The 26,230-nt window shown below is 38.1% G+C and overlaps 9 protein-coding genes across 12 annotated transcripts; 7 read left to right on the top strand and 2 right to left on the bottom strand.

Annotated features, from left to right (window-relative positions):
- Nucleotides 1-707: 707 nt before the first annotated feature.
- On the top strand, nt 708-1,954 carry LOC125585408. Its single transcript, XM_048754419.1, has 4 exons — nt 708-1,055; nt 1,143-1,313; nt 1,391-1,514; nt 1,608-1,954. Exons 1-4 carry the CDS (start codon nt 912-914, stop codon nt 1,718-1,720), a joined length of 552 nt encoding a protein of 183 aa, XP_048610376.1. The 5' UTR covers nt 708-911; the 3' UTR covers nt 1,721-1,954.
- Nucleotides 1,955-2,295: 341 nt separating this feature from the next.
- On the bottom strand, nt 2,296-4,381 carry LOC125585407 (U11/U12 small nuclear ribonucleoprotein 59 kDa protein-like). 2 transcript variants are annotated; one of them, XM_048754417.1, is made up of 8 exons: nt 4,070-4,381; nt 3,640-3,973; nt 3,489-3,572; nt 3,354-3,419; nt 3,184-3,256; nt 2,777-3,102; nt 2,655-2,695; nt 2,296-2,577 (listed from the first exon to the last, which is right to left on the bottom strand). In XM_048754417.1, exons 1-8 carry the CDS (start codon nt 4,213-4,215, stop codon nt 2,475-2,477), a joined length of 1,173 nt encoding a protein of 390 aa, XP_048610374.1. In that variant the 5' UTR covers nt 4,216-4,381; the 3' UTR covers nt 2,296-2,474. The 2 variants fall into 2 exon arrangements, with proteins under 2 accessions (XP_048610374.1, XP_048610375.1); XM_048754418.1 differs by having other exon boundaries at nt 2,296-2,559; nt 4,070-4,379.
- Nucleotides 4,382-5,860: 1,479 nt separating this feature from the next.
- Nucleotides 5,861-7,569, top strand: LOC106394992 (delta(8)-fatty-acid desaturase 2-like). The gene has a single exon (XM_013835531.3). The coding sequence runs from the start codon at nt 6,062-6,064 to the stop codon at nt 7,421-7,423; it is 1,362 nt and encodes a 453-aa protein (XP_013690985.1). The 5' UTR covers nt 5,861-6,061; the 3' UTR covers nt 7,424-7,569.
- Nucleotides 7,570-8,399: 830 nt separating this feature from the next.
- LOC106454540 (protein EFFECTOR OF TRANSCRIPTION 2-like) lies at nt 8,400-11,364 on the top strand. Its single transcript, XM_013896656.3, has 3 exons — nt 8,400-9,122; nt 9,208-9,558; nt 9,753-11,364. Exons 1-3 carry the CDS (start codon nt 9,012-9,014, stop codon nt 10,671-10,673), a joined length of 1,383 nt encoding a protein of 460 aa, XP_013752110.3. The 5' UTR covers nt 8,400-9,011; the 3' UTR covers nt 10,674-11,364.
- A 212-nt stretch (nt 11,365-11,576) lies between these two features.
- On the top strand, nt 11,577-12,813 carry BNAC04G00970D. The gene is made up of 2 exons (XM_013837046.3): nt 11,577-12,128; nt 12,246-12,813. Exons 1-2 carry the CDS (start codon nt 11,824-11,826, stop codon nt 12,652-12,654), a joined length of 714 nt encoding a protein of 237 aa, XP_013692500.2. The 5' UTR covers nt 11,577-11,823; the 3' UTR covers nt 12,655-12,813.
- A 2,152-nt stretch (nt 12,814-14,965) lies between these two features.
- Nucleotides 14,966-17,216, top strand: LOC106396584 (protein ABIL1). 2 transcript variants are annotated; one of them, XM_013837014.3, is made up of 9 exons: nt 14,966-15,300; nt 15,639-15,721; nt 15,804-15,954; nt 16,027-16,126; nt 16,202-16,294; nt 16,386-16,473; nt 16,554-16,606; nt 16,708-16,808; nt 16,885-17,216. In XM_013837014.3, exons 1-9 carry the CDS (start codon nt 15,208-15,210, stop codon nt 17,032-17,034), a joined length of 912 nt encoding a protein of 303 aa, XP_013692468.2. In that variant the 5' UTR covers nt 14,966-15,207; the 3' UTR covers nt 17,035-17,216. The 2 variants fall into 2 exon arrangements, with proteins under 2 accessions (XP_013692468.2, XP_048610369.1); XM_048754412.1 differs by lacking the exon at nt 14,966-15,300 and adding an exon at nt 15,374-15,523.
- Nucleotides 17,142-18,859, bottom strand: LOC106396585 (rRNA-processing protein FCF1 homolog). Its single transcript, XM_013837015.3, has 9 exons — nt 18,680-18,859; nt 18,547-18,606; nt 18,325-18,430; nt 18,180-18,222; nt 18,007-18,079; nt 17,830-17,917; nt 17,663-17,719; nt 17,506-17,584; nt 17,142-17,399 (listed from the first exon to the last, which is right to left on the bottom strand). Exons 1-9 carry the CDS (start codon nt 18,748-18,750, stop codon nt 17,386-17,388), a joined length of 591 nt encoding a protein of 196 aa, XP_013692469.1. The 5' UTR covers nt 18,751-18,859; the 3' UTR covers nt 17,142-17,385.
- A 130-nt stretch (nt 18,860-18,989) lies between these two features.
- LOC106396164 (BAG family molecular chaperone regulator 6) lies at nt 18,990-22,804 on the top strand. 2 transcript variants are annotated; one of them, XM_048754411.1, is made up of 3 exons: nt 18,990-19,239; nt 19,344-21,109; nt 21,248-22,804. In XM_048754411.1, the coding sequence occupies exons 2-3, from the start codon at nt 19,397-19,399 to the stop codon at nt 22,724-22,726; spliced, it is 3,192 nt and encodes a 1,063-aa protein (XP_048610368.1). In that variant the 5' UTR covers nt 18,990-19,239; nt 19,344-19,396; the 3' UTR covers nt 22,727-22,804. The 2 variants fall into 2 exon arrangements, with proteins under 2 accessions (XP_048610368.1, XP_013691941.2); XM_013836487.3 differs by having other exon boundaries at nt 18,991-19,239; nt 19,354-21,109.
- A 1,399-nt stretch (nt 22,805-24,203) lies between these two features.
- On the top strand, nt 24,204-26,169 carry BNAC04G01010D (uncharacterized protein At5g41620). Its single transcript, XM_013830645.3, has 3 exons — nt 24,204-24,742; nt 24,964-25,080; nt 25,168-26,169. The coding sequence occupies exons 1-3, from the start codon at nt 24,449-24,451 to the stop codon at nt 26,011-26,013; spliced, it is 1,257 nt and encodes a 418-aa protein (XP_013686099.2). The 5' UTR covers nt 24,204-24,448; the 3' UTR covers nt 26,014-26,169.
- Nucleotides 26,170-26,230: the final 61 nt, after the last annotated feature.

Below are 26,230 nucleotides of genomic sequence, written 5' to 3'. Positions count from 1 at the left end.
TATATGTTTTTTTTTTGTGTGTGTAGTTTGCTCGTTTTTATCTGAAAAATCCCGACAAGCTGTTCTCTGCGGTGCTCCCCCTTGTAAAGAAATCACAAGAAGAGTTCTCCCAGATGATTGTCAACAAAGATTTACCTAGTTTGATCAAGTTGATCAAGGTTCGTCCTCCTTGATCTTTAATCCTCAATAAATTGTACGTGTACTATCTAAGTCCTCTCTCTCTCTCTCTCTCTAATTTCATTCTTAATTACTTTAAGGTGGCTGAGTACATTGGTTATGAGAATGTGCGCAAAGCTGCACGCAACCATATCCTCTCTAAGTCAAGTAACCAACTTTCCCATGAAATCCATAGCCAAAACCTCAAGTCTCTCATCAAAATTTTCAAGCTTTCGCTGTGTAGGAGCTCGTCATACATCCACCTCTCCGAGTAAGTGCCATCACTGATCCTCACGCAGTATGTTAAAATCTTCTTGAAGGCTGTGCTTCTCACAAAGTACATCTCCACCGGCTCACGTATCCTATGGAATCCTTCCTTTGGAACCATCTTATTGAACAACTCCCATGTCTTGCGATCAACTTCTACAACCTTCTTATCACTGCAAATACACTTGACGACTGTATTACTGTTATTAGGATCATCATCCACCGCCATTGGACCTTGATAAGGTAGCAGAAACGTAGATTTTCTTTTTAGGTTCTGCGGCTGACAAGTACACAAAGAGAAAGAATTATATATATATATATACCAGAGCCCTAATTCCACACGACGTCGTTTCACCTGTCGGCAGGACATATTTTCCTCTTTTCAAGCCCATTTTGAAGCCCCAACATTAGACTTTTTATATTACCAATTTTAATTGGTTCTATTTTTACTGTGATACTAAAACATAAAAAAGGTGGTGGGCTCGCTTATGCCTCCGGAAGTTGACAATGGGCCGTCCCCGACTGGTGATTTGATAAAATGGCTGGTAAAGAACATTGATCGAGAACATGCTGGTCCCCTCCTCGTGAAATGCCTGGACAGCTTTGAGGAGTGTCCAGCTGCCGTATCCAAGGTCAAGTCAATTCACAGTGTTTTATTTTTAGTGTTGAATTTTTTTTTTTGTGTTATTTGCTTATTTTGAAATTTTAAGTCACTGCAGCTGATGGTGTTCTTTATGGAAACTTTTAAGAGAAATATCAACAAAAATTTCGAGTCTGTTTGGAAGAAAATGGAGATTGCTGACTCTGATTTTCATAAGTACTGCTCACTTGTTATGCTAGACAAGGTCCTCGAAGCATTTCCCCAGTTTTTATCAAGAGGTGATTCTGAGGTATGTAACTTTTCTTTTCTCTTCCTTTTGTTTTGCAATAGTTAAATACTAGGATACCTTTTTTTTTCTCTTTCCAGGATATGTGGACACTGGTCTTCGGTTTTCTGGTGCAACCAGATGCCAGGTTAAAGAATATACGGGTTCGACTATTGGAGGGATTCTCTGACGCATTTGAAAAAAGGACGAGTAAAAACATCCAAAGTAAACTGGATTAGTTTGAGTCTTGTCCTTTTTTCCATATTCGTTTTCTGTCACAAATTCATTTCGTATGTAACTGTGGTTTTTTTTTTTCAGAGGGGCTGGGAAAATTAAAACGTCAGGTGGAACGCATGACTCTGGGCAACAGTGTAAAGAGAAGGCTAGGAGATAAGCAGGAGATAGATGTCCAGAGAAAAAAGAGAAAGTAGAACGTGCCTATTGTTCTTCTATTCATGCTTGGGAGATAGATGTCCAAATACCTTTCATTATATCATTCTTGTGTGGATGGGGTGGGAGAAAGACATTTGATTTGTACACTTGGAGGAAAGTTCTACATCTGTGTTGCCTTTTCAAGATTTTTAATTAAATCTGCCACTTCCGGCAAGACCGTCATGCCAATTAAACAAGACTATTGACCTACTCATATGCATTATTTCAACTCATTTTATGTTCTTACCTACAACTGAGAATTTCATCGGAAACTTAAACTGGGTAGCGAAATATGCAGACCATAATTTGAATACAAACCATAATTTAACCTTCTTGAAGTTAATTAATGAATTTATTAGTTTGAAGATTGAATTAACTGTTTATTAGCTGAATAATACGATCTTAAAAAAAATATTGGGTCCATTGAGGCATATTAATTATAAGCTAGAAATACCGATAATTTGTTCGATCTACTGTTGCTGACAAGATCATTTAAACCAACAATAGTTTGTTTTCGGACAGAAGAACAATTATGTATGAGTCAGAATCCATTATCTATGAGCTAAGATCGGCATTGTCCTGTCTCAGATAATCCATTCATCAAACTAACAATCGTTATCAATGAGTTTGTATGTTTTAAAACAGGATCGACACTAACTCAAGATTTCTCAAGCAACAATATTTATGGAACTCGAGTTTAGCTAAGATTAACATTGTCCTGTCTCCTAGAATACGACCGGCTACTAACTAAGATCACTCTTTGGAGTTTTTAACAAGACAAGAAGCCCAAATCTCATCGGCTGGTGGTGATGGCTGTACCCAATGTCCAGGAATCCGGCTGTATAAGAAACAAGACCTTTTTCTCAAGAGATAAACATTTAAAGCTTGTCTAAAATTGCGAGGAAAAAAAAGAAAAAGAAATGATGAACTTACCTTCCTCCGGGACTCAGATATGCATCCCATTCTCTTCTGATCTGTATTTTTAATACCATAACTCAGCTACTAAACCTTTGAAGTAAGAAAATAAAAGAGATGTAGAGTTGAAGAAAACCCACCTCAATAAGTCTACCCATGTCCAAATTGCTTCCATAGTAATAATGATAGCACTCGACCGGTAAATTTGACACATTGTCGACACCTTTGTCAGGAGGAGGAGCTTCTACTGTCTTTTCACAAGACGCTGCTGCGACAGTATTGCTTTCTTTATCCGTGTCTTTGTTGATGATTTCGTTACCGGTGGTTTGAGTAGTGCCTTCCTCGGAGGGAATGACATTCTCTTCGATCTCCATGTTGATTACAGACTGAGCTTGATTCTCCTCTTGCTCCACCGCAGCTCGAACGCTCTCGAAGAACTTGTCATCTTCTTCCGGAAGAAAATGACCTGCATATGTGAACATATAACTCACTTGAGTCCTAATCTTGGTATCAGAACGCATTGTACTACTTCAGATTATTGACATACCTTGCTTCTTCAGTTTTTCGATTCTTAGCGAATGCAACTCTTGCATTTCCTCAACGATTAGAGCTAGTTCAAGCTGAAACATTGAAACTAATGAGACTGTTTAAGCTAACTAAACATAAACCTATCTCGAATTACCACTATAATGTCTAAGATAGCATTATAAGTCTCACCTCCGGTTCTAATCTCCTTCGCTCTCGTTTCGCCTTGACCTTCTCAATAGCCTTCATCTCATCAACCTGAAAACAGACAGAACCCGTTCAGATACCAACACGAGGAAACCATTTGATTGCTTCATCACTTATTACCTTTTTGTTAGCCATGTCCTTGGCCATTTCCTTTTCCCTCCATTCATCAGCCTCTCGATCAGCTTGTTCAAATCTTTCAGGCTCCTGTAATACAATCAACAACTCAAATACTGCAATATAACCTAAACAGAGCTTTCAATCAAACCCATACCTTAGCTCGCATCTCTGCAAGGCAACGTCTCTTCTTCTTCTTCCAAAGTTTATTCCTTTTAGACTTCTTCATCCTACAACTCAATCTCACCGCCGCAGACTTCTCCTCCCATGGAGAATTCTCGTCAACAGCAAACCTAAAAGGCTCAAGCTGTGCTCTTAACGTAGACATCAAGGAGTTAGCAGCTTCCACTGAAAGCTTCTCCTGCTCTTCCAAATCAACCTTCACAACTTCTAAACATCTCCTCAAACACTCTACCCCTGACTCTCCCTCCACAGTTTCCATCGAATCTTTACCATCTTTGAGCATCCTCAATGCATCTAGTTCCTTCTCCCTTATGAAATTGCATACAACTCATGAGATTCTCCTAACTTAAACCCTAAAATTGCAACAACACTCAATCGATTGATAGTGTGTGGCCTTTGCTTACATTGATTTTGCGAGGCGGATTGTATCTTGGAGCTGTTTGAGCTGATCGGTTATGTTCTTGGTGTTCCAGAACGCACCGCAGCGAGGTGGATCCGGAGGTAGCATCGGAGCCCAGTGGAACGGAGGCTGGTAACTCGCCGGATTCATGCTCAGGCAACGAGGGAGAGATTAGATTAATGACGTGAAAGGAGCTAATGATAGTGGTGGAGACTTACAGATGAAGAGTTACACGGAGGAGGTTTCGGCGAGATCCGACGCCGGTAAGAGCAAACGAAGAGACAGACTCTACCGAGAGAGATGATTTTGGGCTTTCAGTATGGATATAGCTAGGCCCATTTTGAAACCATATATGGCTTTTTTTTAGAAATTCATTAAATGATTTTATATCACAAATTTGGATTTCAAGTTTCAGAAAGTAATTTATTGATAATTTTATGCATGGATTATAAGAAATGAAAATATGACATTTGGTGTTTCAAAAAAAAAAGAAAATATGAGATTTGTCATGGAATCAAACAAAATGTCATGTTATAGCTTTAAAAAAAACTAATGCAAACAGAAACATTATCTATGAAGTTTTATAAAGTAGATACAAGTATTAATAAGCAATGAAATAAATCAGTAATATAATTTTTTATATACTAATTTTATACTATTACAATAATAATTGAGTGTTTAAAATTTGGTCAAAGTTAATTAACTTTATTCGGTTAATAATTGACTTTAGTGGATTTTATTCAGTTGTTGACGACTTGTCACTTTTGTGGATAGTAGGATACTAAACTTGTCTTTTGAGTCAACTATAAGTAGAAAGTGAAAGAGCAACACCAACTAATAATGACAGAGATGATCTGTCAATGGAGTTTTGTACTTAATCACCATTCAATTAAGACTATGTACAATGGTCAGAATTTTTCAACATCCTAAACTACACTTTTTGCATTCCATATCATCTTCTCTTTATTCCACGTCATAATTCAACAACCATCTAATTTTTTCTACCTACAGTGGTTTTGTTTAATAAAATTCAACACCCTACCCCACTATTTTTATTTCATATTTTCATCTTCTTTTATTGTTAATAATATATTATAATATTAAACTTGAAAATTTTTAAATTTTTTTAATATTTATATTTTAAAATAATAAATAACATTTTAAATAATATCATTGATTATAATTAATTTTATAACAAAAGTTACATAGTTTTAAATACTTTTAATTTATTTCATATTTATATTCATATTCTTAACTATTTTTATACAATACAAAATTAAAATTGTTAAAAAAATTGTTATTGGAATTTATTTAACAAAAAAAGTTTTAAAACACCAAATGAATGAGATTAATCTCTATTTATAAATATATGTCCAAATAAAATGAAACAAATTTCTATTAATAGAGTATGAAAAATGATGAAATTTTATGATTAAAATATAAATATAAAAATTAATTTACTATGAAATAAATGACATCAAATAATGGAGGTGGAAAAAACAAAATAAGTTATTTCATTTTCTTTCTTCCTCAAATTTCAATTTTTAACTCTAATAATAATATGACATGTGGACTCTCTCTCTCCACCCATGTTCGATTCAACTAGTTGAAAAGATTCAACTATGATTAATCCACCTATGATTCAACTCTCCTTTCAACACATGCATTGTAAGTATTAAACTGTTGAATTAAAAGTTTCAACACCTCCATTGCTTGTAGTCTAATAGAGAGTAGCGTAACGGATTAAAAAGGGAGTTTTACACGCTTAACCATGCAAATAGATCCTAAAAACAAAACACAAAACATGTGTCAAAGATTCGAATTATAGATTCCTAGAACAATAAACAAACCAGATATATAAGGAAGCAGAAGGATCCGTCAAGAACAACTCTATTCAGAATCTGTGAATTACAAATCCATAGAGAGAAAGGTTCTCTTACCTTTCTCAACTTGGGTTCTGTTCATTTCAAGATTCTGATTAAACCTTTCAAGAAAAATGGTAGAACAAACAAAGAAGAGATTCATTACAAGCGATGATCTAAAAAAACACAACCAACCTGGAGATCTATGGATCTCCATCCAAGGCAAAGTCTACGACGTCTCCCACTGGGTTAAATCCCACCCCGGAGGCGAAGCAGCGATCCTAAACCTCGCCGGTCAAGACGTCACCGACGCGTTCATCGCTTACCATCCCGGAACCGCATGGCGCCACCTCGAAAACCTCCACAACGGTTACCACGTGAAAGACCACCACGTGTCCGACGTGTCACGTGACTACCGTCGTTTAGCCGCGGAGTTTTCAAAACGCGGACTCTTCGACAAAAAAGGTCACGTGACTCTTTACACGCTCACGTGCGTCGCGGTGATGCTCGCGGCGGTTGTATACGGCGTCGTCGCGTGCACGAGCATATGGGCCCATTTAATATCCGCCGTCTTGCTGGGCCTCCTTTGGATACAGAGCGCTTACGTGGGACATGACTCTGGTCATTACAACGTGACTTCGACCAAACCGTGTAATAAACTCGTCCAGCTTCTCTCCGGTAACTGCATCACCGGGATATCGATCGCGTGGTGGAAATGGACGCACAACGCTCACCATATCTCTTGTAATAGTCTTGACCACGATCCTGACCTCCAGCACATCCCTGTCTTAGCCGTCTCCAACAAGTTCTTTAAGTCGATGACGTCACGTTTCTATGGGAGGAAGTTGACGTTCGATCCACTAGCTCGGTTCTTGATCAGCTACCAACACTGGTCGTTTTATCCAATCATGTGTGTGGGGAGAATCAATCTCTTTGTCCAAACGTTACTTTTGCTATTCTCGAGACGTCACGTTCCTGATAGGGCATTGAACATAGCTGGGATTCTTGTTTTCTGGACGTGGTTCCCTCTTTTAGTATCCTTCCTACCAAACTGGCAAGAGAGAATCATCTTTGTCTTTTTAAGCATGGCCGTCACGGCGATTCAGCACGTTCAGTTCTGTTTAAACCATTTTGCGGCAGATGTTTACACCGGTCCGCCTAATGGGAATGATTGGTTTGAGAAGCAAACAGCTGGTACGCTTGATATATCGTGTAGGTCGTATATGGATTGGTTCTTTGGTGGGTTGCAGTTTCAGCTAGAGCATCATCTGTTCCCTCGGCTACCGCGTTGCCATCTCAGGGGAGTTTCGCCTGTGGTTCAGGAGCTTTGTAAGAAGCATAATCTTCCGTACAGGAGTCTTTCGTGGTGGGAGGCTAATGTGTGGACGATCAGGACTCTGAGGAAAGCGGCGGTTCAAGCTAGAGATGTGACTAATCCTGTGTTGGAGAGTTTGCTATGGGAAGCTCTGAAATACTCATGGCTAGAAAAAAACTGAACCGTACAGATCGGTTTTGGTTCGGTTTTGCATGGTGGTTAATTTCGTTTGTTATCTACTTTTCTAGTGGAAGAGATGTGTTAAGTTTTGGTTTTTTGATGTAACTCATCATCACTTGATCTCATAAAAATTATGTACTTAAATTTCATTTTGTGCTCAGTTATTATTATAATGTTTTTGACTCCTTTCTGATGTCTTAGATTTATATATTTCTCAAGCAAAACGTTGACACAATGCGTAATTAAATAAATACTAGATCTTGTCGTGCGGGTTTTCTTTATAAAATATTTTAGATTATGAAATAAAATATATCAATAAATTAATATAATTTAGTGTTATATATTATCTAATTTTATAATAATATTTTGTGGCGTATAATATTACTACTATAAATTTGATAAATTTTGTATTTTTGTAACAAAATTTATTTTGAAAATATTATTATGTAACAATATTGATTTACATAATTTTTTTTATTTCTAAATTTGAAATATATGTGGAAAAAAAAATTAAGTTAAACCTACATAATAGAGAATTTGGTATATAATGATTAATTCAACCAATTAAATATAATTATTTAAATAATAAATCGAATTGGTTTTCAATTCAGGGGAATACACAAAAGTTAAGAATAGTATACTAAAGTTTTATATATACGATATGAATAACGATCAAATGTTTCATCTATGAAGGAAAATATAAATTAATTGTATTACATGGTAAAATCATTTAAAAGTATGACTAAGTGATCTAAACTAAAAAAAAAAAATCACATATAAAATAAGTAATAATTTATGTGCTAAATAGATAGAATATGTTTATTTTTACATTACAAATACAAATGGATGTTTCCTTTTTAAAACATCTTTTAAAATATTTTTTAAATTTAATTTTGAAATAAATTCAATTTGAAATTATTATTATCATTAAAATATTATTAAAAGTATTTTTATAATTATAAATTTTTGTTTACAATCAAGACTAAACTAAAAATTTAGTTTCTAATTATACTTTGTGATAGTTTAATTTTTAAATAACTAGTTTCGAAAATATATTTAAAAACGAATCTAAAAGATATTTGGAAGATTTTGTTAGACATTTTTTTAAAAATTTATTAGTATTTCAAATAAAAATAAAAATATTAAAAGATATTATAATTAAGTTATGTAAAATTTAATAAATTTTCTAGGAATGGTCCAAATAAAAAATCACACATGAAAAAAATCATGATTTCTATTTTAATAATATAAATATACCGTTACCAAAGCGAAGAAAATCTCAAACATGGAAGACAATTTAACCAATAAAAATTTTAGTTGTTCAATTGGAAAAATAATACTACTACATTTATGCTAATTATTACGTTCTCAGCATTGACTGCTGGATAATAAGGGAAACCAACCGCCGTACAGAGAAAGCTTCACCGTTCCAACGGTAACATGACACAGCTTCATCCTTCATAATATAATCAAACCATTCTCTTCACGGAGGGAGAGACTTTCTTAATTATCTAAAAATCTCATCTTCTGATATTTATCAAAAAATAAAATATAAAGCTCTGAGAAAAAAAAGGCCTTTAACTTGAATCATGGGAATGGATTTTGGCGACGGCCTTTCCTTCGCCGCCGTTGTCCCCACAGTATACAAGCGAGAAGACTATAAGCAAACCAAACACGACTCCGTTTTCTCCAACTGGAAGGTTCTTTGCTCTCTCTCTCTCGCCCCTCTGTTTTTGATCTTAGTCTTGTCTGTTTATGAAAGTAGCCGAGACTCTCTAAACACAGGTTCTGATAGGTTCGGAGGATTGGGAGGATTTCAAGAAAGGGAAAGACGGTGTAGGTAGATACAGAGTCCAGAACTTACCTCGTAAATCTTGTCCTGGTCTGTATGAGCTAGGTGTAGCAGTCATTGACCAAGCCCGAAAGCTTGACTCGGATGATGTTCTGGCTGCGTATCTAGGACAAGCTGAAAGTGTTAGATCTAGGCTTCAGTCTTATGGACGATCCGGTGCTCATTTGCGCACTGTTAACAACAACAACCTTGATGGTTGTTGTGAGTCTCCTCCAGATAAGAAGGCGGGTTTGTTTGAGGACATATTCATGAAACATGGCTCGGTTGTCTATCGATGGGCTCCGGTAATTTATTATGCCTTCTTATCTTATTTTATCTATTTACTTCTGCTTAATAACTTTGATGTCATGTTAACGGACTTCTAATGTAAAATCAACTGATGATTAAGTGTATTGGCATATCTACCTTATATATTAGTTAGGATCCTTTTCAACTACCGATGTAGAGTCTCAAATAACTCGTGTGATTGTTTTGTCAGATGGGGTCTAAGAGGGAAGCTGAGGCAACGGAAGGGATGCTATTGAGCACGTTTGACTATGCGTGGAACAAAGGAAGCAACGGGGAGCGACGCCAGCTTGATTTGCTTAAGAAGCTTGGTGATCTCGAGTTTATTAGCAACAGAGAGTCACGGGTATCAGAACGGGTGCTCTTTCCTTTTCTTCAGAACCAAGTTTCATCAGAAGAGAGGAAGCTAAGCTGTGATGTTGTTGGTGAAGAGAAGAGTAGCAATTTACTCACTTCCATAATCAAACTCTCCCGATCTAGACCTCAGCCAGTTTCAGACAAACTTGATGAGGTTAATAGTTCTTGTTCTGATTCTGTTTGTGGAGTCATACTCGAAAATGGGGCTTGTTGCAGTAAAAGTCCGGTTAAAGGAAGAAAGAGATGCGTAGAGCATAAAGGTCAAAGAATCTGCCGTGTCTCACCGGTTAAACAACAGCCCGAGACTTTGGTCTACAGACAAGATTACAAACAAGAAGACACTGATGTTGTTACCTGTGGAGTGATCTTACCAAACATGGAGCCTTGCAGTAAGAGACCTGTTCCAGGAAGAAAACGGTGTGAGGATCATAAAGGCATGAGGATCAACGCTTTCCTCTTTCTCCTTAACCGGACAGACCGTGAGAAAACCGTCAAAGAAGAAGAAGAAGTAGCTTCGCCTCGCTTCTGTGAAGCTACGACAAAGAGTGGTGCGCCTTGTACGAGAAGCTCTCCTAGAGGAAGCAAAAGGTGTTGGCAACACAAGGAGAAAGAGAATATTCATCCGGTGGTGGCCGAAACACAAGTAAGATGCGGTGTTAAAGTGTGTGATGGATTGGTCTGTGAGAGATCTCCGGTGAAGGGACGTAAAAGATGTGAAGAGCATAAGGGAATGAGAGTCATCATCATCCCATCTTGACTTTTGGTTAAGCTCGCTGTCCCACCTAACTGCCAATTGTTTGTACTAATTAAACCGGTTTGTTTGTTTAATTGAACCATTTTCTGTACCGAATTAATTATTTTTTAAAATTAGTTAAACGTAAAATCAGTGATTATGAAATCACTAGACATTGATTGGTAAACATGCTTAAGAATTGATTTGGCTAGTTAAGGTTATTAATCAGAAATGTTACCAAATTTTTTGAGTTTGTGATTCAATTACAATATGGTAAGGCTGAGTTATTATCTTCTTTACAAAATCAATAAATCAAATGTTAAATCAACATCAAAGAAAATTGCATGTGTTAGAGTTTGAGTTGACTTGAGTTAGTATTTTTTCAGCCGTCTACGGTTTTTAAGAATAATTAAAGAAATTTATCAACTTTTGAAACATAATTGTCCAACATTTACTTTTAGTTAATTAAATAAAATCAGAAATTGTATACAACTATTTATTTGTTATTCAATATTTAAATAAAATTTACTATTTCTATTTAAATTATTATTTTTTGTATTTATAATTTTGTATATTTTAAATAATATTTTACTACAATTTGTACTAGTAAAAAGGTTAGCAATCAATTATATCATTAGTATTTATAATTTTTAGAAAATAGATATTGCAACTTATTTTTATCATCTTTATTTTTTATACATATCAAAATAAATATTTTTTTTATATTAATGAAATCTTTGAAAATAGTTGCATAATATTAAAACTACGATGTGGAATTTTTCCCTTTTAAAAATCTTTAATGTTACAACTTACAACTCTATATAGGTAGTCAACAATTTATAATTGGTGCATTTCCATAATGGGCTATACTAGGAACGTGAAGGCCTAACCATTAATGGACCGTCGAATAGTTTTCAATCGTATGTGTGTTAATTTTCAAAAAAATTCGACGGTCTCTATCGTTGAAGTTGATAAGTCTGATCAAAGTTATCCTTAGAGAATTTTCCTGGCCTATCCTCGCGTCGCCCCTTCTCGTCTTCTTCTCAATCTATGTATCAGCATATTCTTTGCAAATCCCTTTCTGGCTCCTTTTTTTTATTGGCTTCTCTCCAGGAAAATATGATTACTGAAACCATGTTTACTCTAGTTTAATCTTCAATCTCCATTTCCCTCGATGGCATTCCTTGTCCGTTCGCCGGAGATAACCACCGTCTCAACAAGAAGCTTCCCCGGTTCGAGTTTAAGACATGTGTTTATGAGAAAGAAGGTTACGGTTTCAGCTAGAGATTTGTCTGGTGTGAAGAATCAAAAATCAAGATTGTACGTGAAGTTCTCAGCTCCGGTGAAAGAAGACTGCCATATTATCAGAGAGGAAGACGATAAGCAGAGTTACTACGTGAATATGGGTCACGCCGTTCGTTGTCTGAGAGAGGAGCTTCCTTCCTTGTTCTACAAGGAGCCCAACTTTGACATCTACAGGTTTTAGAGATTCTCGTTTATTTTTCTTACATGTTCATGCTGGTCTCCTCTTCATTAGCTTTATTGCTGCTTGTTTGATGTGTTCTTGATTTAGCTCTCATTGTATAATTTTCGTAGGGATGATATTGTGTTGAGAGACCCTTTAAACACGTTCATGGGAATCGATAACTACAAATCCATATTATGGGCGTTACGTTTCCACGGAAGGATCTTCTTCAAAGCACTCTGCGTCGACATAGTTAGTATTTGGCAACCCACTGAGAACACTTTGATGATTAGATGGACTGTTCACGGGATTCCTCGTGGTCCTTGGCAGACTCGTGGACGGTTTGATGGCACTTCAGAGTATAAGTTCGATAAGAACGGGAAGATTTATGAACATAAAGTCGATAACATGGCCGTTAACTCGCCTCCAAAGTTTCAAATGCTCAATGTTCAAGAGCTTGTTGAATCCATTAGCTGCACACCAAAGCCAACGTATTTCGTGTTCAGAGATTCATCATCATCATGGTCGGAAACATATTAGTCTGTTGTGTATATAGCTCTTTTGTGTGGTTATAGATAGAGTTGAAATGTGTTTGAGACTAGAGTTTGGCGTGTGTAATAATGGAATAAACTCAATATATAAAATGATGTATACATGAATAATTAAATAAAACTAAGTAATGATAGATAATCTTAACTATCTACTGTTTTAATTATGACATGACTGCTACTCTCAGTTTTGGTTGCTTTTTTTTTGCATGTATCTTGAACTTTGATGGTCTCTCTTTTCTCTGTTCCCTATTTAAATCTTTCACGGAGAAAGATAAGAGATGAAACTCTTTTGGTCGCCGATTCTTTTCCGGCTTTTCTTCCCTGCTTGTGGGGCTTTTGATTCCGGGAAACAGTGGTTTTCATGGCGTTTGCTTCGCCGGCTCTCGACTCTGGGATACAGTGGCTATTTTAGCACCGTTATCGCCGGCTTAATCTCGGTTTTTTCGGTTGAAATTGATCGATGCTTTCTCGTTGTTCCTTGCTCATCATCCTTTCTTCTTCTCCGTTTGAGCTATTTCACCTTCAAGCTTATTCTAATCATTGACCATTGTTCATTCAGGAATCTCGAAGTAGTTGGATCGATTGTGTAGGCGTTTGAATATCCTGAAGCGAAGCTTCGATCTGTCAGTCTAGGCCTTCGTCTTCGATCCAGGTGAGAGTTTCTCGATTGAGCGGATTCTCCTCGGTTCGCCTCTGCTGTTGGTGGAGTTCCGTCGTCGTGCTTCCTCGCTGACTCCGGTGGAAGACTGTGGTTGGATATCTTGACGCGTGTTTCATGCATCGTTTGTCGACCGAACACGTGGTGGATAACTAACCATCTCTTCTTCAACGGGTTTCTGCTTGTTGGGCTTACGGCCGCTGGCTGTTTCTTTTTTCGGCCTCTTGGACTTTTATGCTAGTTGGGCTTTGTGTTGGATCCTTAGTTTTTAATGTTTGCCTTTTCTCGGGCCTCTTTTGTATATACTTTGATCTTGTTTAATATACTATCAGTTGACGCACAAAAAAAAACTTTGATGGTTTGCTGCAATTTGAAGATAGTTTTAAAAAAAAAATTATTGTGACTACTATTAACAATTCGTACATTTTTATATAGATATACTCTAGCTATCACATAACCACCAACATTTAGATGGCAATGATGTAGTACACACCTGAATCATTGAAATTTAGATGGCAAAAATGATTTGGAAAAGAGAAAAAAAGTTTGGGGCCAATGATTCTAAAATGGGCCAAAGCACGTGCACATCGGGGCAGGTCCGTTTAGGACAGCTAATACACAGGTGTGGGATCTCAGGATGCGAAGCTGGCCAATGCTGACCCCCAGCGTTACTTTATGCGCAACTTGACGACGGTTTCATTCAATTCAAGTCCCGTTGACTAGTCTTTTTTTTACAAGGTTGTTTCCGTCATATTCAGTCCCTAGATCCACCTCCAATTTAAGTTGTGGTTAATTAAATGCTTTGCATAGAAACCTCACCATAAATAAATACTCCCTCCGTTTTTTATTATAAGTCGTTTTAGAGAAATTTTTTTGTTCCAAATTATATGTCGTTTCGGTTTTCTATGTAAAATTTATTAATAATTAATGTTGTATGACCAATGATAATATATCTTATATTTTTCTATTGGTTGAATTGTGGTTAGGTAAATAATTAATGATGTTTTTGTTTAGAAAATATAAAAAATTAAAGATTTTCTTAATCTACGTGCATACCTGTAAAACGACTTATATTAAAAAACGGAGGGAGTACATATAATCATTTAATGTGTTCATATAAACAACTACCGCATTAAAAGCCTATACCAAGACATGTGAAACTCTTCTTCTTTTTAACATATCTCTAGTACTATCTTCTAGCATTACAAAATTAAAATGTTTAATGTACATTTGACAAAAGAATTAATTTCAAAGTACTTTCAATTTATGATGTTTTTGTTTGTTTTAATTGATTGTATTGAACTAATCCGTTGATCAGGACAAATATTAGCCGAGAAACCAAACTAAGAAAATAGATAAATTAGATTAAAAAGCTTATATTAAAATAAATTAATAAATAACCGACAAAAATAATAAATAAAAAAGTAGTAGATAAAATAATCATCAAACTAATCCGTTAATCAGCACAAATATTAGCCAAGAAACCAAACTAAAATTAAATTAATAGGATTAAAAATCCAATCACTAGGAATATTATAGTATTAGTCTGAACTCGGAAGTTTATAGTATTAAAATAAATTAATAAATAACCGACAAAAATAATAAATAAATAAAAATAGTAGTAGTAAAAGCATAGTGCGTCTTTCCCGAAGTCGTTTTCTATATTCGTTTTGAGAAAAGAAAATGGCATAGGGAGTCCTTGGAATCGCTTCTACTTCACTCACCTTCTCCTCTCTCTCTCTCTCTCAAGAGTTAGCTGAGCAGTCTCTCACCCGAAAAGCTCTAACCTCACATCACAATCTCCGAACTAACATTTTGATACGTAACCGTAATTTCTACTCAAAAATCTTTTTATTCCATCTGATCGTAGAGAAGAATCTCGAAATGGAGACGGAAGCTTCGGTGACGGAGAATCCAGCGATGACCTTCGACGAGGTTTCCATGGAACGCAGCAAGAGCTTCGTCAAGGCCTTGCAGGTTTCCTTTTCTTCAATCTATAAATCGTTGCTCTCTGCGTATTCTCTGCTTCTGTTTGATTAGATTCTTCAGAAATTGATCACAATAACATGATTTAGCTGAGCCAGATCCTTGATCTCCTTGTATGCTCTATGCTTTGAGGTCCATGAACACTACTAGATTATACCATTTGATGTTAGCTTGTGATGTAGAGTGTCACCTGGAGACTCGACTGAATAATCTTGTAATAAGCTAGATCCATGATCTTGATCTCCTTGTAGCTTGTGATGCAGAGTTTCATCTGGAGACGACTCAATAATCTTGTTATTTGATTCATCCTTTACGTTTTGATGTAACAGGAGCTCAAGAACTTGAGGCCTCAGCTTTACTCTGCTGCTGATTACTGTGAGAAGTCTTATCTCCACAGCGAACAAAAGCAAATGTATGTTAAACCATCTCCTTTTAACTAATGATACCTATGAATGAATGGTTATTTGTTAATGCATCTACTTTGTTTCTGTTAGGGTCTTGGACAATTTAAAGGACTACACTGTTAAGGCTCTTGTTAACGCTGTTGATCACTTGGGAACTGTAGCTTCCAAGCTTACTGATCTCTTTGATCAGCAGAGTTCTGATGTATCGACTATGGAGATGAGAGCTTCTTGTGTTAGTCAGGTAAGCGAGACTGTGACACACACTTATCTAAACGTTCTTAAGGTTTCTGATGGTCAGTTTGTTTTTTGTCAGCAACTGCTTACGTGCCGGACTTATATAGACAAAGAAGGTCTTAGACAGCAGCAGCTATTAGCAGTTATCCCACTGCATCACAAGCATTACATTCTACCAAGTAAGAGTTTTTTTCTTGGCCCTTGTAATCAGTTACTATTCAAAATCTGAGTCTTTTTTATTTGGATGATTTTAGATTCTGTTAACAAGCGGGTACACTTTAGTCCTCTCAGACGATCCGAGTCAAGACAGAATCATTCTCAAGCTATCAGCCGCCTTCAACCTTCAGGTGTGCAGTGTCTGCATCTTTGAGCTTGTTATACTAGTTTGTAGTGAGATCTTGGAACAGTTACGTAATGTTTTTTGTTTGACTCATTTAGATGCCCCTGCATCGAAATCACTCTCCTGGCATTTAGGCGGCTCAGAGACAAAGTCGACCCTGAAAGGAACAACCACTGTTGCACCAAGGTAGAGCCCACAAACAGCAGTCTTGGTTCTGTCACCCACTTTCTTGATAACTAATCAGCTAACATATACCTATTGTGCAGTTCTAAAGATTCAAAGGCGTTTGCAAAGACATCTGGAGTGTTCCATCTTTTAGGTAGGAGAAACAAGATGAATCAAACATCGAATCTTTTCTAATACAGCTGCTCATAACGAATAGATCTGGGTCATTTGAATGATACATTGAAACATATGCAGGTGATGAAGAGAACATTAAGCCTTTAGTCGGAGGTTCTCAGGCCTCAGGTGTTCCTGGAACATCCACTATCACAAGGCAGACTTATGGTGTTGCCCAGAAGGTAAAGTCTACATGAAACATATATCGCGGACTAGTAAGCTGTGCTAAATGATGTATGTTGGTTTGTTGTTCCTCAGGATATGGAAGCTCCAAAACTCATGACGGGACACAAGTCACTTGACAACCCACGACGAGAGATCATTCAAGCACCAGTGAGGACCAAGAGCGTTCTATCTGCCTTCTTCGTGAAACAGAAAACTTCAAAGCTCAAAGCTGGTTACGTCTAGTGAAAACAACCCTCGAATGAAATTTCAATATCATCCAACCTTTCTTTGATTTTTACAGAACGTTCTCTTTTCATGTATAAATTTTCTTAGTTCCAACATCAATGAACTAAGTCAAATAAACATTGTCTCGTGATTAACAAAACTGTGTAGCTCAACAATAATGATATGTTTTAAACAAGGCTTTTGAAGTGTAAAGACTTCTATTAAAGTTATTAGTTAACCTTTTGTATCAAACAGACAGCAGAGAACAAGATCCCTCGAGACATCACAAACATCTGACTCAAAGCTTAAACCGACACTAACTCAAGTCTTCAGAGCTTCTCGGAATCCATACAGGTCTTGGATCAGATATCAGTATCTTGGAGCTGGACCATAAACAAACCAGCCAAAGGTTACCAAAAGCGAATTCGAATAGGCTAACACCAAGGTAGCTTTAGGTTTAGATGTGACAGTCCAAAGATGCATACGTACCTCTACCAAGTGTTGCCTCAGGCAGCCTCTCTACTGAGTACTTGCGACCCGCCAAGTACATGATAGGCACGCCAGGAACCTGTAAACCAACAGAAGATAACATACAAAGATTTCAGAAAAGGACATGTTTTTAAGAAAGTATCAAACTATCTTTTACCTTTCGAATCCTTCGCTTCAAGTCTCTATCACAAGTAGCCACCATGAAGCATTTATGCTGTGTATAACAAGAACAAGTATCTCAAAGAAACATACAAAAGATAAAATATATACACCAAAAAAAGTCTGGATACAAAATTCAAAAAAAGGCAAAGACGGAAGCATTACCTGAGTAACTCTGTCAACGAGGCAGTCATCAGCATATGTCCCTTTGTGTACACAAGGTAGTCTTTCGAAGCGCGGATCTTTAGCAATCCTACCAAACTTACACCAATTAAGAATCCACTAAACGCAGAAGAGAAACAATTGCACTAAAAAACACCTTGAGATCTTAAAAGCAAATACCTAAGAGCGACACGATACTTCTGGCCTAACTTCTCAAGCTCAGCCATGACGCAGTCCGTGATACAAGGAGTGCCTTCACACCCCCAAAATGATCAAAGGAGAGTGAGAATTAAGCATATATCTATCTATCTATCCATATCTAAAGACAACTACCAAAAGAATAAGTAACTCACATTTTGCGTTCAAGCAGAACATCATCCCCTGCTCTATATCAATCTATGAGTGCATCAAAAAAGGACAAAAAATTAGAACGAAAACGAGAGAGATTCCAATGAAGACAATAACACTGTAAAGATTCGAGCATAGCTCTGTGTGCACCTTGTTCTGGATAGAGAAGTTGATGAAGTTAGTATCCACCAGAACTCGGTAAGGAGGAACCATATTAGTGTTGTGAGAAAAGAACATCCCTGACGGAACATTCGGACTGATCCGATCCCAAAACAAAATCAATTCAAAATCTAAGTTCTAAGCAAAGACAAAAAAAAAAAAAAAAAAAAATTACAAATTGGCACAAAAGGAGTGAGCTTTATTTAAGCTTACACGTTTCTGGGAAGTTCAGTGAGGTCCTTCTTGTTTGGATTCAGAACCTCTTCCTTGTAACTTAATTAAGAAAAACAATTAAATAACGGTAAAAACATAAACTTTCGATGTAAGAAGAGTCGCTTTGACTTACTGCTTCAAAGCTTTGTGGCTTATCGTCTTCTTCATGACAGCAAACTTCTGAGGTTTCTTCGCCTTTCCCATCGTTGAAAGCAAAGAGTAACAAAAGCCCTAGAACGAAGCAGAGAGAGAGAGAGAGAGAGAGGTTTTGGGGTTTGGTTCAAGAGGTATTAGAGACGGGGACCGACATTCAAGACGGTATTTAACACTAATCAAAGTATAAGCCCAATAATGAAAACCCGCAACATCATAATGGGCTTAATTTACAAGGCCCATATTAAATCTGAGATATTTTGTTGGGGGGAAGAGAAGAGGAGAAACATCGAGATGCTTCAGAGTTGAGTAGGTAGTTATGGCGAGAATGATCTGGAGAGCTGAAGAAGAAAGATTTTTCTCCCTCCAAAAATCTTCTTCTTCTTCTTCGTCTCTCTATAAATTACGAAATGTCTTCAGATATTTCACCACTCACAGCAAAAAAAAAAAAAAAAAAAAAAACAATCTAAGAAGAAATTTGTGGATCGCTTTGGTGGATTTTCGTCGTGATTCTGCTACGAAGACTCGAATCGGTTCTCTGTAAGCTCCTTTCTCGTTTCAACGTTTTTAGCTCAACAGTTAGTGTACTGTGGATCTAATTGATTTCATTGGAAGTTGTTAGCTGATGTTAATTCATTTTGTAGTTTGCTGCAGCTGTTGTTATTGGGAATTTTGGTTTAATTGAGGTTGATCAAAGATGATGCCTATGTACGTGAACTCATCACAGCCAGGCCAAATGAGACCACAAGGAGGATGCTGTTACGAAGGCTTTGGGAACTATCCTCATCACGTGACAATGGATGCTTCATCTCCCGCCTCGTGTGAACATTGGCCTACTCAGTCACCTTGTTATGGAAGCTGCGTTCACGGCAACTTTCCTGCCTACAGTCCGTACTGGCCTCCTACTCCTTGTTATCCCCCACAAGCGCCTTATCATACATGTTGGATGAACCATCATCCTCAGACTCCTCCTTGCTACGTTCATCAGCCGTTTCCTGTTGGTTATCAACATGGGTTTGAGCCTGAGAAGAATCGATGTACAAAGTGTTCTTCCCAGATATCTTCCCCGAAGAATGGCACTGGTGTTGTTATTGAAGAGCATGAGCCCGAGACTGAGAAACGAAGAGACAATGGAGAGGCTGTTAATGATGTCCGTTCCACCAACTATCCTTATCCCATTGTATGGATACCTCATGAGAACGCTAGGAAACAAGAGCATGGAAGCCAGAAGCAACCTCCTGCTCAGATTAAAGCTCCGGAGAGTGAGAGTACGAAGGTGCAGAAAGCTGATCCTAAGTCTTGGAATGGTTGTTTCCCATTAGACGAGAACACCATCAAGTCGTTGATTCAAAATCAAGACAGGAATAAGCTGCAGAACGGGGAACTACCTTTTGATATCAACAAGCTGAAATCCTTACTGCAGGGTCAGGGTCAGGGACAGGGACAGGGACAGACCCAGAGGAGCAAAGATCCGGGACAGCTTCAGTATCCTATCTTTTGGATACCATCTCAGGGGAAACAGGAAGATGTTGAAGCGTCTGAGAAAAAAGAGCGTGGCAACGAAGGGTCTGACTTGAAGTCTGTCTCCCCTGATCATCTAAACAACGGTCAATGCGACAACAGGAACGTTGTGGGCAATGCAGTCTCGGATGCGGAGGAGAAAAGTCTCGTGAGAAACATCCCGGTGGAGAGCTATAAAGAACCAACAAGTATTCCTGTCAAGCTGTTAGAAAACCATCCTCCAGAACCAGCCAGGAGTATTGTGAAGACAGAGCCAGCTGAAGACGCAAGAAAAGGGCAGCGTTCGTCTCCACCAAAAGCATCTAGGTTGCCTCCGGTTTGTCTGCGTGTTGACCCGTTGCCGAAGAGGAGAAGTGGTGGTTCCAAGTCTCTTAGCCCTCCTAGACGGAAGGAACAAACCTTAACGTCAGAACAGACCAAGGTTGCTTCTCCGCTGAACTCTAAGATGGTTGAAACAAGGACCATTCCTGAATCATGTAATGTAGAATATGAAGAGGCAAACAAGGAAAATAATACGTCTGAGGGATACCCGAAGCCAGCAGGAACAGAAAAAGAACCAGTTGAAACCAAATCTGATCTGCAAGGTGTGAACTGTGAGATCGTTAAACCTTGTGAAGCTAAGGAGAATGAAGAGAAGCCTGCAAAGAAGACCTTCTCAGAAGAGGAAGCTACTAAAATCATCCAATCTAGATACCGCGGATATGATGTAAGAAGATGGGAGCCAATTAAGAAACTGAAGGAGATAGCCACTGTTCGGAAGCAGATGAGTGATGTTAAAAAGCGTGTTCAGGCGCTAGAACTATCCGCTGATCAGCACACTGACGGAAAGGAGATCGTAGTTCTGGGTGAAATGGTGATGAGCCTTCTATTAAAACTTGATTCTGTCCAGGTATGCATGAAAGACTAATTAATCGTTTGTGTTTATCATTTACACACTTCCATTGACAGATGTCAATATTAGTTAATCCTACATGTTGTACTCGAAATTGTTGGTGATAGTTTTGTGAACTTATCATTTTTCTTGCAGGGCTTGCATCCTAGTATTAGAGATTATAGAAAATCTTTGGCTAGAGAGCTCTCGGACATGCAGGAGAACATTGACTCCTTGAAAACGATTAGTGTGGAAAAAGAACAAGTAGATACTACCTCACAGACCAGTGATCCTCTTGTGAACTTGGAGGAACGTCAGCTTGCAGAAGAGAACAAAATGGTATCTGATTCGAATACGGAGAAGGATTGTCCTGCTTCTTCCGAGGAACATCTTACGAGTCTCAAGAACACCACAGATGGACAGCTGGTGGCTGAAGCAGAAGAAGTAACTGGGTTGTCTGAAACCTTAGCGACGGATCCTGAGCCAGCGTCTGAAACAGGCGTGTGTGAAGCGGACTCGACAACCATTCCAGAGAAAATTGAAGCGCCTGAGGCTATGACAGTGACGAATGAGGAAGACAAAGTCATGGTCAAGAAGTTGGAGGAGCCGTTTCCTGAATTGCAACAAGAGGTGGAAACGACCCTTGGCTCGGAAAATTCTTCCGAGGTTTCTGAAACTGTGGCCAACGGTTCTGAGAATGGCGACATAAAGAGAGACGATGATTCCGTATTGTCTTCAGAGAAAATTGAAGCGGTCGAGACTGTTCAACCAGTCAATTCATCGTCAGCTGATGAAAATGAAATGACAGTAACCACGGTGGAGAAACTGGAGGATCCCCTGCACGAATTGCCGCAAGTGGTGGAAGCAACTGGTGGATCGTATTTTGAAGGCGTGGACGAAGTCTCTGAAACTGTGGTCAGCGCATCTGAGATTGAAGACGGAAAGGGAGAAGACGATTACGTCTTGCCTTCAGAGGAAAATGAAGCGGCTGAGACTATTGGACAAGTCAATTCATTGTCAGCTGATGCCGATGAAATGACAGTAACCAATGTTGACAGAGACCAAGTCATGGTGGAGAAGCTGGAGGAGCCGCGAGTGGTGGAAACGACAGATGAACAAGCTTTTGAAGGCCTGGAAAATGATACCGAAGTCTCTGAAGCTGTGGCCAATGCGTCTGAGACTGAAGACAGAAAGGGAGACGATGATTCCGTATGGCCTTCAGAGAAAGATGTGGAACTGTCTGACCTACCTGTTGGAGTGATTCATGAGGAAGTGCAGCTTCTTACACAAGATTCATTATCATCCCCTGGAGAGGAGAAGACTGTAGTGGACCCGAGCAAGGAGGGGACCAACGTTGACCACTCATCCACTGGCATAGGCCAGGGGTCTGAACTTGGGATGTCAGAAGAAACAAAAAGGCTGATGGAGGAGAACCAACGATTCAAGGAAACAGTGGAGACGCTAGTAAAGGCAGGCAGAGAACAACTCGAAGTCATATCGAAATTAACAGGTCGAGTCAAAAGCCTAGAAAAGAAACTGTCACAGAAGAAGAGGACTCATGTTGGACGCCGTAAACCCAACCGTGGAAAGCAAACAACCAAACCAATGGCTGCAGGTTGTATTGATGTCATATAATGTAAAACAATTAATTTTGTGTGCCCTTGTCTCCACGTATCTTGTATCCATCTCTATATAAAAGTGTGTTTTTGAAAATTGCACTTCTGTTCTTCATCTACTTGTAAATGGAAAGTTCTCTCTGTCCCATTTCATTCTATTTACCAGAAGCATTTCCTCATATGGTCTGAATTCAGAACTAAGATTCCAGTTCAGCGCGTGTATCTCTAGGCCCAAATACCGGCCCGTTAGTATTTTGGTCGAGGCCCCGTAAGTGGTACAGTTAAAAGAAGTACTATGAAGTTTATTATATTCACCCATGGCCATCATTATGAGTTATTTGTGACTAATGGTACTTTATACTACTTAGGGAGTGTAGGGAGGGGACCATAACACGTAGTAAATTGCATGTATACTTTTATTACATTTACTTATGACAATCTCATTTTGGAGAAAAGCAATGAGTGTGTGTGTGGCTCATGCGGACATAGCCATCCTTTTCATGTTCATTTTTTTCTTCTTTCTCATTTCACGTTTCATTGTCTACTAGCCGTCAAAAACATTCAATCTATTGTGGTCCCCTTTCACGTCCCAAAGTCTTCTTTTTTTTTTTGTTTGTTAACAAGGCCATTTACACTCATCTCCATGATCTCTTATGTTGTATGTTTTCTCATTACAACAACAACAACGTTGGAATCAAAGTTAATTAACATGTGCAAGAGAAAAGAGTAAGTAATGATCTACTCTCACTCTCACCTAATCTAAGGTTAAAAGTGCTGGTCATAATAACATTGGAGCTGTAGTCTAGCATTAAAAGGACCAGGAATCTTGAAGCATGGTCATTTTTCTGATACGAATGATCTTTTTATTTATTTTAATCTTTCCTTAAAAACTCCCATTTGACCTCATAATGGCTCTATTAACCTACTCTCAATCCCTAAGCTTACTAGCACAAGGTTGTTAACTCCATGTTTATCAATATTTGAGTTTGTTATTCCATTTCCATCTTGCCTTGTAAAAGCTTCCGTTTGATTCATTATTCATGTCTAAACAGTAAAAACACATCAAACACCGTTGTATTTTGTGAATAGTAAATGCTGTCAAATATAAAAATAGTATTCAAATTTATAAATATTTATTAATGTTAACGGTGAATTAAATTTTGTTATAGCAGTGAAAAACTATCTGAAACCAAATATAAATTCAAATTCGGAAATAGTTTTTTTCTAAGAAACGAAATAATTTTCCGGTAAAAATAATAGGAGTAAAAAAAAGGGTGACAAGATTTCACATGTAATAGTATTTATACCAATCACACGCATCCTCTCTGTCTCTGACTCTGACTCAAGAAGAAGTACCATTGAGATATATTACCCCTTGCAGTAAATAAAAATCTATGAGCTTTGTTGGGAAAAAGAAAAGTCAGAGTTAACTCGTAACCTTTGTCGGGAGAGAGAGAGTAATCATAAGCTTTTGGACATTTAAAACCAAATGACTTAATCATTCGATTAAACATTCGTACCCCTCGAAGAAAGATCCAACATTTTTAAGGATAAGCCCACTGTAATCTGAAAGAAGATAGGAACAAACAAAGATAGACGACGACGACGACTTTAGAGTGTCGAGACAAGAAACTGTAGGCTCCAAACAAGAGACAACACAAACATCCTCATTAATCCGACATTCCCCGTCTGAAGAAGAAGAAGAAGAAGGGAGACAATTCTCCATTTTAAAGCAGGAGAGATGGAGAGAGAGTGTGAAGAAGGAGGAGACACTGAGAGAAAGCTGAGACGAAGTTTCTTGGTGGGTAATCACAGTAAAAGAGCCGGTCCTTCTACTCCTCCACCCACGTGGCGGCTCGGTCTTTCACCGCCGCGACTCGGAGCTTCCTCCTCCAAGGAGTTCTTGGTGTCTGCTGATGTTTCCGTCAGGAAACTGTGCGCAGAGCTGTGGGAAACAGAGCATTTCCGGCCTCCGGCTGGTCTGCCACGGTGTCGACGACGTGATTCCGATGTTGAATCACCTTGTGATCATCAGGTAAACCATTTCAATTGAATCTGTTTGGCGGGTTTATAAAAGGGTTTTAATCTTATTAGTGGGTTGCTCGTAAAGTTTTGATCTTTGCCGGAAGAAACTCCACCGGAAAAATCTTGTGCTCTGTAAAGTTCTGATCTTTGTGGTGGAATCTACTTAAAGACTATAGAATTCATGTGTTGTGTTGTGTTGTGTTGTGTTGTGTGTGTGTTTTTGATTTGCAGCCACCAAGTAGAGGTACTAGCTTGAGGAGACAGATTGATGATCATAGACTTGTTCAGAGACATGGCGACTTGTTGCAACCAATCACTCCTTCAAGTTCCAGCAACCATTCTTTGGAGGTTAGAAAAGAAAAAAAAGATTCTTTTTTTTTAATCTTTTAAAACTTGTCTTTTTAAGGCTGTGTTTTGATTAATTTTATTTTGTAGGTTGTGAAACGTAAACCAGCGTTTAGTCAGACCGGTTCGTCGATGGCTGCTAAGTCTGCTAGCTACGGTTTAGGTTCGTCTACGAAGCTTCTCAAGGTGCTAAACCGGATATGGAGTCTTGAAGAACAGAACACTGCGAACACCTCTTTGGTCAAAGCTCTAAAGATGGAGTTGGATGAATGTAGAGCTGAGATCAAGGAGGTGCAGCATCGGGAGAAGCAGAGTTATAGGAGAGTATGCAAGAAAAAAGAGGAGGAAGAAGAAGAGATAAAGGATGTGTTGAGATCCATGAAGAAGGAGTTGGATGAAGAGAGGGAAGTTAGAAAGAAGTCAGAGAGTATGCACCGGAAGCTAACAAGAGAGCTTTGCGAAGCTAAGCATTGTTTAACACAAGCTTTGAAAGATCTTGAGAACGAGAGAAAAGAACGTGTTGTGGTGGAAGATCTCTGCGATGAGTTTGCTAAAACGGTTAAAGATTATGAAGATAAGGAGAGGAGGAGAAGGTCACATTCGAGTCAAAGTGATTCAGGTTATATTCATCAAAGGGTTTGCTTGAAAGAACTCGAGGAAGGACTCAAAAGGCGATCAAGAAGAGATAACAAGCTGCAGCTTAAGAGGTCTGATCAAGTTAGTAAGCTATCTCTGTCTTCTGAAGGAGACAAGATTCATCCAGAGACTAGTACTCCAAGGAATGTTGATGATTTAGAAAAGTATAGAACTTTCTCGAAGAATGTGATGGTGAGAGAGGAAAGTCGTAGTCTGAAGGATAAGCTGATGGAAGCTCGTGTAGAGAGTAGACGTTTACGTTCTTTGAAGTCTACTCCAAGTCATCCGGTTCAAGCTTGAGGAGCCATTTGATAGAAAATCTTGTCTTGTCATATTATGCTTTGCTAAATTTGTATTTGATAATTAAACATAGGGTTAACCCGTGTGCTAATTGTTATGGATTCTCTTAATTTTCGTTCTAAATGGTAAATAGACAAGTCAACGATGTGTCGGTAATTGCGTTTGCAAATAAGATTATGTTAAAAGAGAATCTAACCAAGAAGATTATGTTAAGTTT

This window comes from Brassica napus, chromosome C4 (genome assembly GCF_020379485.1).
Source record: "Brassica napus cultivar Da-Ae chromosome C4, Da-Ae, whole genome shotgun sequence".
Classification (NCBI taxonomy): Eukaryota; Viridiplantae; Streptophyta; class Magnoliopsida; order Brassicales; family Brassicaceae; genus Brassica; species Brassica napus.
The sequence above is the reverse complement of the archived record's forward strand: the minus strand, read 5'-3'. Positions and strand labels throughout refer to the sequence as shown.

What these genes read in the sequence shown, in the direction of transcription:
- LOC125585408 (XM_048754419.1), top strand. Translation starts at nt 912, where the DNA reads ATGCCTCCGGAAGTTGACAATGGGCCGTCCCCGACTGGTGATTTGATA. An exon ending in TATCAAGAGGTGATTCTGAG is followed by an intron (nt 1,314 to 1,390) that starts GTATGTAACTTT and finishes TTCTCTTTCCAG; the next exon opens with GATATGTGGACACTGGTCTT. An exon ending in GACGAGTAAAAACATCCAAA is followed by an intron (nt 1,515 to 1,607) that starts GTAAACTGGATT and finishes TTTTTTTTTCAG; the next exon opens with AGGGGCTGGGAAAATTAAAA.
- LOC125585407 (XM_048754417.1), bottom strand. Translation starts at nt 4,215, where the DNA reads ATGAATCCGGCGAGTTACCAGCCTCCGTTCCACTGGGCTCCGATGCTA. An exon ending in TTGCAGAGATGCGAGCTAAG is followed by an intron (nt 3,573 to 3,639) that starts GTATGGGTTTGA and finishes ATTGTATTACAG; the next exon opens with GAGCCTGAAAGATTTGAACA. An exon ending in TATCTGAGTCCCGGAGGAAG is followed by an intron (nt 2,578 to 2,654) that starts GTAAGTTCATCA and finishes CTTGAGAAAAAG; the next exon opens with GTCTTGTTTCTTATACAGCC.
- LOC106394992 (XM_013835531.3), top strand. Translation starts at nt 6,062, where the DNA reads ATGGTAGAACAAACAAAGAAGAGATTCATTACAAGCGATGATCTAAAA.
- LOC106454540 (XM_013896656.3), top strand. Translation starts at nt 9,012, where the DNA reads ATGGGAATGGATTTTGGCGACGGCCTTTCCTTCGCCGCCGTTGTCCCC. An exon ending in CCGTTTTCTCCAACTGGAAG is followed by an intron (nt 9,123 to 9,207) that starts GTTCTTTGCTCT and finishes CTCTAAACACAG; the next exon opens with GTTCTGATAGGTTCGGAGGA. An exon ending in TTGTCTATCGATGGGCTCCG is followed by an intron (nt 9,559 to 9,752) that starts GTAATTTATTAT and finishes TTGTTTTGTCAG; the next exon opens with ATGGGGTCTAAGAGGGAAGC.
- BNAC04G00970D (XM_013837046.3), top strand. Translation starts at nt 11,824, where the DNA reads ATGGCATTCCTTGTCCGTTCGCCGGAGATAACCACCGTCTCAACAAGA. An exon ending in CCCAACTTTGACATCTACAG is followed by an intron (nt 12,129 to 12,245) that starts GTTTTAGAGATT and finishes TAATTTTCGTAG; the next exon opens with GGATGATATTGTGTTGAGAG.
- LOC106396584 (XM_048754412.1), top strand. Translation starts at nt 15,425, where the DNA reads ATGCTCTATGCTTTGAGGTCCATGAACACTACTAGATTATACCATTTG. An exon ending in GAGCTTCTTGTGTTAGTCAG is followed by an intron (nt 15,955 to 16,026) that starts GTAAGCGAGACT and finishes GTTTTTTGTCAG; the next exon opens with CAACTGCTTACGTGCCGGAC. An exon ending in CAGCCGCCTTCAACCTTCAG is followed by an intron (nt 16,295 to 16,385) that starts GTGTGCAGTGTC and finishes TGACTCATTTAG; the next exon opens with ATGCCCCTGCATCGAAATCA.
- LOC106396585 (XM_013837015.3), bottom strand. Translation starts at nt 18,750, where the DNA reads ATGGGAAAGGCGAAGAAACCTCAGAAGTTTGCTGTCATGAAGAAGACG. An exon ending in AAGTATCGTGTCGCTCTTAG is followed by an intron (nt 17,918 to 18,006) that starts GTATTTGCTTTT and finishes TAAGTTTGGTAG; the next exon opens with GATTGCTAAAGATCCGCGCT. An exon ending in TGAAGCGAAGGATTCGAAAG is followed by an intron (nt 17,585 to 17,662) that starts GTAAAAGATAGT and finishes GTTGGTTTACAG; the next exon opens with GTTCCTGGCGTGCCTATCAT.
- LOC106396164 (XM_048754411.1), top strand. Translation starts at nt 19,397, where the DNA reads ATGATGCCTATGTACGTGAACTCATCACAGCCAGGCCAAATGAGACCA. An exon ending in TAAAACTTGATTCTGTCCAG is followed by an intron (nt 21,110 to 21,247) that starts GTATGCATGAAA and finishes TTTTTCTTGCAG; the next exon opens with GGCTTGCATCCTAGTATTAG.
- BNAC04G01010D (XM_013830645.3), top strand. Translation starts at nt 24,449, where the DNA reads ATGGAGAGAGAGTGTGAAGAAGGAGGAGACACTGAGAGAAAGCTGAGA. An exon ending in AATCACCTTGTGATCATCAG is followed by an intron (nt 24,743 to 24,963) that starts GTAAACCATTTC and finishes TTTGATTTGCAG; the next exon opens with CCACCAAGTAGAGGTACTAG. An exon ending in CCAGCAACCATTCTTTGGAG is followed by an intron (nt 25,081 to 25,167) that starts GTTAGAAAAGAA and finishes TTTATTTTGTAG; the next exon opens with GTTGTGAAACGTAAACCAGC.